The sequence below is a fragment of the Helianthus annuus genome, chromosome 5, assembly GCF_002127325.2.
Source record: "Helianthus annuus cultivar XRQ/B chromosome 5, HanXRQr2.0-SUNRISE, whole genome shotgun sequence".
In the NCBI taxonomy this organism is placed as follows: Eukaryota; Viridiplantae; Streptophyta; class Magnoliopsida; order Asterales; family Asteraceae; genus Helianthus; species Helianthus annuus.
In genome coordinates, this window is record NC_035437.2 from 32,604,389 (window position 1) to 32,612,381 (window position 7,993).

Genomic DNA, 7,993 nt, shown 5'->3' on the forward strand with positions numbered 1-7,993 from the left:
ATTATGCATGATTTTTTTTAGGATGTTTTATGAGTTTGGCATTATGTGAAAACCACTATGTTTGAAAGCTTGATAACATGTTTAAATGGCTAAAAGAATAGTGGCTTATGAATGATTAGGGCCAACCGAGTTATGTTTAATGTCACAAAATGTATGTTTTCTTGTTCTTACATCATGATCTTGTTAAAATATGTAAGTTTTGGTTCAAAAATGCATGATTATGTTAACATGAAAACCCTAGAAAAATGATGAACATAGGATGAACTTGTTGAATGTGGTTTGAAGATTCAAAAATGGCAAAGTTTGATCTATTTGGTTCAATAGTCAGTTTAGGAAAACTTGTTAGTGAAACCTTATTGGTTGTTTCCTAATCTGGGTCTGATTTCATAGTACAAATTGGACTGATGGTTCTGCATCATCACGTGTGCATGAAAGTGACAGCATTCCGACTCGCAAACGCGCCGTTGCGACTCGCAACCATGGCATGACAACTCGAGACCACGCTGTTGCGACTCGCAACCATAGCATGACAACTCGAAACCTCACGATTGCGACTCGAGACTACGACGGTTGCGACTCGCAACCACAGCGTGATGACTCGAGACCACGCGGTTGCGACTCGCAACCACAACGTGACAAGCCGAGACCTCCTGGTTGCGACTCGAGACCGCCTGGTTGCGAGTGGGCTGTCCATTTTGGTTATTGGGCCGATATGTGTAATATGGGCTATCTGTTGACTGGACTATGTGTTACTGTTTGATTTCGTAAATGATAAGGCCGGCCCAGTAACCCACTGTATACTTGTATGCATGATACGTGTTAGTTATGTGTAAGTTTTTACGTGAATGCTTGTACACCAAACCTGACCTATACCGGTAACCATGTTAGGACGTGGTGACCAACGTATTTGACAAGTGACCTAATCTGCCGAGCAACCCAAGGTGAGTTCACACACTAAAAGCATGCGTCCCGCGGAGGGACACGAACAAACTACCAACTTTGGGAAAAACACTTTTGACCCATTACTCCGGGGGAAACAGAATGGGTAATTACTATCTCCGGGGGAGATACGTTTGGATATTATTTATAAATCACAACTAGCCATGCTAAACGAAACTCTATCACTTTAAGTCCCTGCTTACAGTACCGATTAATCGCCGGGGGCGAACGGGTTATTAGTTGATAGCGCTATTAGGTTTGACAACCTCACACCGTGACCGGGGGAATCGGGCGTGAACTAGTAGACCTTGCAACATGGTCAATGACGATAGACATTGACTCGGGGCACGAATATTTATATTCCGTCAACAGTTTCGGTATCCACAGTTTAGTAAGCTTACAGGTGGGGTAGCTCCCCACAACGTGATTATAAATGCTTTATCTAAACAACTTAAGTTTTTGGTAAACTAAAACTGGACAACTAGTGAACTCACTCAGCATTATTGTTGACCCCCTTACTGCATGCTTTGCAGGTAACCAGTGACTCAGGAGCTACTGCTTGGGGATGTGTAGTGTGCGTCAAACCCGTGTGTTGGGTTAATTATTTTTGAACTAAGAACTATCTTTTGAACTACTTGGTTTATGCTTCCGCTGTTTTGTTAAACTAAATATCGAACTTAAACTAAGATGTTGCTAACTACTTTGGATATTAAGTATTACTACTATTAATTCAATGCTCAGTATAATTGGTGGCTGGATCCTGGTCAGTCACGCCCTCGAAGCGGGTGTTATCCGCAGGTGGATTTTGGGGGTGTGACAAAAGATGCTGTTGTTCAAATTGGACATGGGAGTGTCTTCATCAACGACACGGGAAACAGAATCCTGTACAACAAAATTAAAAAAGTATAAAATATAAATGGACATAAAAGTTGAATACAAAACAATAATAAAGGTTTAATGAAATAAAGAAGTTGCTTAACAAACCCGGATGTTAACGTTAACAATTGGATTTGGATCAGAAGCAACAGGATCTAAAGGTTCTTCATCAGCAGCCTGTATGTATTTCATAAACTCCAATAAGTATTCATAAGTGGTATATAAGATTTCTATAACAAAAAATTTAAGTTAACGTGTAGGGTACATATAGAACCTGGTAAACATCAAAATGAGTATCAAGCTCTTTGATGATAGAAGGATTTTCAGTCAACTTGGAAACAGAGTAGCCATCTGATTTCTTTTTTATATTAAACGAACCTATGGCTATCTTAAATGCAAACCTCTTGTTTATCAATGCCTTCAGCTCACTCGGAAAGTTGCCTTCGCTTGCTAAATGTTACAAATGAGTTCATATATAAGTTAGATACATAATGAAAAATAACAAAATATATACGTATAAAGCAATTAAGAAAACTTATACTTGGATACTATAAGTTACCTCCATGTTATTATCCAAAAGTTGGTTTGCGTTAACATTTAGGAGTTTAACAACTTCATGTTCAAACAACGTCAAAGTAACAATCCCGGTACAATCCTGAACACGAATAAGAAGTTTTATCCTAAAAAATTAACAAAAAAGATGGTGTTAATAATCAGTATGTTTTATAATATAGAAACAATTGAATCAAGTAATTTCACCTGGGAACAGAGACAACAGTCCTTTTATTGCAAGAATCAGTTTGGCATTCCAAGACAGTTACTTCATCATATCCTTCGCTACCATCTTCCTTGGCCTTGGAAATAGTGTTGGTAAAAACCTTTTTGTTGCAAGTTTTACATGCATTGTAAAACCATGAGTCTTCTGAAGCAAAGCTTTTAATTGTTCCCAGTATAATAACAAACTTTTCCTGTATACATAGATGTATTTAATTGCATTATAGTAATTTAAAAAAAGAAAGGGTATAATAATAAAATACTATTAATCATAATATTACTTCTGATATTCCGCTTAATGCTCCAATTGTACTGAAGGAAATACCAGAAAGATACTCCTCAGCCATTGACTTCATAACAGGGGAACTCAAACCAGAGTAACCGGAAGACGTTGACGTATTAAGCTGAGCAAGGAAACTGTACAGAAATAATGGCACTTTTGAGACTAATATGTATAAAAAGTAGACTATAAAACAAAAACTTAATAAGATTACGTACCTTCTCTTAAATTCCAAAATCTCGGGAATTTCAGTGTTTATGAACACTCGAGTTACAGTATACAAATTGGATACAAACAAATTTCCTGTTTAGTTATAGGAAAATATAAAAAAAATATATAGTTCAAACATTTAATATGAAGTTGTTTTTAAATTGACAATCACTATAAAAAATATACCTCCCCAAAAACGGTACTTGCCAAACTGAACAACCACAACAACATTTTTTTCATCCTTATGTTTTCTTTGAAATTCAATAATCTGATCAGCATAAACCCCCCATAGAGTAACGTAAATCTGCTGGTGTCTACAACAAACAGTTTATAAAGTTTGGTTAAAAGGTGTAAACAAAAAATAAAATGTAATAAACCGAATTAAATTTATGTATGTAGTAGATGGTATTGCAAATCCTCCAGAATAAAGGTAGCCTTCTTCTCATCTTTCCCGTTATTATTTTCAGTCTTCTCCTCTGACGGAAGACACTTAACCACAAAACCGATAACGTCTACATAATGTATAAACAGAACTATAATTAAAACAACATCAAATTTAAAAAAAAATTAATATTAATTATGCATAACACATTTTGTTAAAACATACCAATAGGGCTTTTGAATGACTTGCCGTCATCATCAGGGTCTTCAACAACAGACTCAAATGGAGAAAAATCAAATCCCCATTCAGCACCAACAGGTTCGGCAGATTCCTCGACAATGGTGGTCTCATTTAGATTTATCTTGAACGAACTATGAACGTATTTCACTTTCTGACGGTTTTCTCCAAGAGAAGGATTACGAATAGTTAAACACTGATTTTCTTTCAGCAAATGCTCGTAAGCAGTAGTGTTTTTTTGTAAAACGAAAGCCTGCATTTTGGTGCCCTACACCAAGGCATTGTATAAAGAAAAAATCATAAAACATAATAACACATTAGAATCATAATAAAATATGATATGAATTGACAATAAGAAAACCTCCTGGTCCATGAATATCATGTCGTAGCAATAAACCTTCCTAGGATTGTTGAAAGAAGGTCTTGTCCATAGCCGAACAATACGGATTCTGATAGTGTAATCATCAACATTAAGATCAACATTATTTAGAAGCGTGATAGCAGCCTGTTCCATCTCTGAAATCAAAAAAAAATAACATCACATTAGAAACATTTAATATTATAATATATAAATCAATTAACACAGGTCTGTAAAGAACATAATGTGTTAAATAAAAAAAACAATAACCATGTGAAATGTATTGAAACTCTGAACACTCTTACCAGAAGTAATGCACTCGAATTATACCAAGTCCGTAGCTGGGTTGTGTATGAAACATAAGTAATTAGACTTATTTATAACCAAAGATACAAAATACTTTTGGAAACGAATTTTTGAATTTTAATTATAAATAGTCAACCTTTACTAAATTAAAAAAATATGCGTAAAATAAAGAAATATGCTTGACCAGTTTCCTTAATTCTGAAAATCATTAAAAGGAAGGACATATTTTATTTTTAAAATAAAAATATATGATTGAACAGTTTCCAAAATTATATAAAATAGTGTGTGCGACCAAAAAAACAAATGATGACATCCATAATTCATACATACGAATTAACAGCTGGAAATACAAACTATAGTACCTAAACTACCTATACTACCAATAATAATTATAATAATTATACTACATATACTACCTATAATAAGCAATAAAAATAAAGATCGATTACAACCAACACTATGTATAACAGCGGATAACACATTTAGTAGCTAATAACGTAAATATCAAAGGTAAAAAAGCATTTACCGTTAGCCGTTTCAATCCTAACGTCAAACGTTTTGTTGGATGTCGATATCGTGTATATTAGATCAATGATTGTAACGTCAATATGAAATGTTTCCGGCGTTGATAAATTAACGAATGACCTATAAAATAAATAACAAAACAAATTATAACTTTAGTTTTAATATAAATAAAGAGCTACAGAAAGACTTTAAGATAGATAAATTAAATAAATGACTTACATAAAAATGAGATGATATGTGGTGATGAAAAGTGATTCCGATCAACTTTAATTAAGAAATTAATCTTAATTGAATCTTGATGTAATAACAATACACGGTCAGTCAAAAAAGTTGAGATGATACAGGTTCAGGTAACAAAAAAAAACCCTCTGTTGAAGAAGCAACCGGTGTGAGAGTTTTGATGGAATTTTTAAGAGGGGTCGGTGACATTGTCGAGGAGTATAACAAAATGCTATCACTAAGCATTTCCTGACACTCCTCGACAACATCACCAACACATCCATCTTTTAAGCAAAACTCTAAAAATGGTTGCTAGTTCGACAGAGGGTTTCTTCTTATTACCTTGAACATGTATCATCTAAACCGTATTTGACACATCCTTTGTGTCTAGCTCTCTTCCTTAATAGCTAAAAGCATGTCACTTACATCATCGACAACATCCTGTAACCTCCATTAATAGATGTGTAGAAAAGGTAATAAAATTATAAATGTATTTTGTAAAATTAAGCATCTTACTACAAAAACGTGAAAAAATTATATAAAATTTAATACTTCAAATGATATAAAACAATAAATTTAGTGAAATTGTAACAGAAATAGCAATCGAGTCACTAAATTCATTCCATTTATTCACTTATAAATCATACGAAAAGAACCCAGGAATACAAATTTCGTTTAGTTATTTGTTTGAAGTTCAATAATACCTATAAGCAATAAGCATTTGTAACTTATCGTAAAGGTGTAAGTTATACATACTACATAATGTAACACATATTCAAGAAATTTAAATGAAAAGTATTGAATAGTTATTAAAATTAGAAATAGGTAATTTATCAGAAATTTGATGATAACATTGTACACATTGGGTTTTTAATAATTTAATATTACCATATACCTTGCATTTTTAGTGGTTAAAATCAAACTTAACGTAAACCAACATGTACTATCTTGATATTGAAAACCATAACAATGTTAAAAACCAAAAAACCATAAAAAGTCAATATATAAACTAATGATAAAGGAAAAAACAACAGCGAAAGTGTCAAATAACTAATTACGACCACTAACGTAAGGTACAACCTTTTCAACACTTAGCACTTGATCATTTTCGTCAAAGCAATAGTCAACGGTGTCACGGACCTTAATTCCAGCAGTTTTCATGAACTTAGACCATCGCCTTAACGCATATCGAAAACCATTATGTGTCCTTTCACGTCTTGTACCATTGGTAAACTGAACTGGAGGTTCCAGATTCAAAAGTCTGACGGTTATATCTTTCAAACAAATATTAAGTTTGGCCATTTCAGAAACACGATCGGGAAGCATCTGTATTGTTAACAAAACATAATTAAAAAAAATACAGATTATAAATAATGAAATTATTGTAGATTATATAAAATATTATTAGAGCTTACAAAATCGGTACCAACGATACGGGAAAACCGATACACACGACTATGTGGTTCTTCATAAATTTCATTCACAGCATCAATAGGAGGAACTAAAGGCTGCAAATTAAATAACACATTTAATACAATTTATTACATTATTAAATTAACAAATGTATAAATAACATATAAGTAACAAAATGTAACCTTACCACATCAACGTCTACATCAAGAAAGTTCTTTTCAACACAATTTTTTCCAAATACTTTTAAGTTAAAATCATTACCAAAATATTTTGTAAATATCAAAAAACAACCAGGCTCTAAATGTAACAAACTAACAATAACGTCAATACCAACGGTAAATCCGAATTTACCGCCATCCGTTTCAATCCTAACATGAAACGGATTGTTGTTTATCATTATAGTGGATATTAAATCAATGGATGTAGAAAAGGTTTCCGGCAGGATAACTTCAGGTATTACCTATAAAAACGATAATTAAAACAAATAAGAAAACTATTTTTAATATCAATAAAGATAAACAGAAATACTTTAAGATGCATAAAAGTAAATAATAACTTACATAAAAATGCGATGATGTACGTAGCAGATATGTCCAAAAAGAGCTACCGCTAACACCATCAATGAAATGCGTTAATTTAAACGTAGTACAATCGAGGGGATTGAATACTATAAAACATCCTTTGGATAGTCCCAAATGTTGGGTTACATTGGACCATCCATGGAAAAAGAACAAATTTCCTTTAGATTCGGTTAAACAAACATTAAAAATGCGGCCATCATCAGTATGTATGTCAACATTTGTAGGGCCCATATCAACACCCCACAGCTTGCAAGCAACATCAGAAGGAATAGACTAACAAACCAAACAGTGGAAGATGAAATATAATTAGAGAAAAAAATTATAAAAAAATAATATAAAAAAAGTATAACAAATTTAATTTAATAATAACAACAAAAAATATGAAATATTAATTACCAGAATTATCTCATCTGCTTTTTTCATATGCCTACAGAAACAGGGTTCTCTGATACTGATTTTAAAATTAGAAGGTTAGTAAACATTTTTAAATGTTATTGTTCGAAACCAATGATACAGAATGAAAGAAAAAGAAACAAACAATACAGTTATATATACCTTAATGAAGATGACCCAGGCATATTGTAAACTTGCATTCAAGTAGGAAAAAATTAACATAATGAAAAAACTTAAAAGTGATATATCGGTTTAGGTCTATGAGTAACAATCAAAATCTATAACAAAAAAATACAGAAAATAAACATAAACAGCAGATATAGAATGACAATAGTATTTAGGGTTTTTACAAAAGAAATCAAATATTTCATATTTATACATAACAATCGGTTAAGGGATATGAGTAACAATCAAAATCTCTAATAAAAAACTACAATAAATAAATATAAAGAACATATCTAGATTGACAATCGGATTTAGGGTTTCTACAACAGAAAAAT

General features: G+C 32.5%; 2 protein-coding genes across 2 annotated transcripts; both read right to left on the minus strand.

The window, feature by feature from the left end:
• Positions 1-1,548: 1,548 nt before the first annotated feature.
• On the minus strand, positions 1,549-5,536 carry LOC110943097 (replication protein A 70 kDa DNA-binding subunit B). Its single transcript, XM_035990256.1, has 13 exons — positions 5,107-5,536; positions 4,889-5,007; positions 4,060-4,214; positions 3,687-3,966; positions 3,489-3,591; positions 3,266-3,393; positions 3,088-3,172; positions 2,871-3,006; positions 2,575-2,783; positions 2,375-2,495; positions 2,090-2,265; positions 1,924-1,992; positions 1,549-1,821 (listed from the first exon to the last, which is right to left on the minus strand). Coding segments are annotated over exons 1-11 (1,368 nt in total). The 5' UTR covers positions 5,109-5,536; the 3' UTR covers positions 1,549-1,821; positions 1,924-1,992; positions 2,090-2,235.
• Positions 5,537-6,101: 565 nt separating this feature from the next.
• Positions 6,102-7,369, minus strand: LOC118492329. Its single transcript, XM_035990257.1, has 4 exons — positions 7,080-7,369; positions 6,707-6,979; positions 6,522-6,614; positions 6,102-6,432 (listed from the first exon to the last, which is right to left on the minus strand). The coding sequence occupies exons 1-4, from the start codon at positions 7,329-7,331 to the stop codon at positions 6,157-6,159; spliced, it is 894 nt and encodes a 297-aa protein (XP_035846150.1). The 5' UTR covers positions 7,332-7,369; the 3' UTR covers positions 6,102-6,156.
• Positions 7,370-7,993: the final 624 nt, after the last annotated feature.

Excerpts from the sequence above, each read along its gene's own strand:
- LOC118492329 (XM_035990257.1), bottom strand. The coding sequence starts at position 7,331 with ATGGGCCCTACAAATGTTGACATACATACTGATGATGGCCGCATTTTT. Across the intron at positions 6,980-7,079 it reads GTACATCATCGCATTTTTAT|GTAATACCTGAAGTTATCCT; the intron begins GTAAGTTATTAT and ends TCGTTTTTATAG. Across the intron at positions 6,615-6,706 it reads TTGATGTAGACGTTGATGTG|CCTTTAGTTCCTCCTATTGA; the intron begins GTAAGGTTACAT and ends TTTAATTTGCAG.
- LOC110943097 (XM_035990256.1), bottom strand. Across the intron at positions 3,967-4,059 it reads TGATATTCATGGACCAGGAG|GGCACCAAAATGCAGGCTTT; the intron begins GTTTTCTTATTG and ends GCCTTGGTGTAG. Across the intron at positions 2,784-2,870 it reads CATTAAGCGGAATATCAGAA|GAAAAGTTTGTTATTATACT; the intron begins GTAATATTATGA and ends CTATGTATACAG.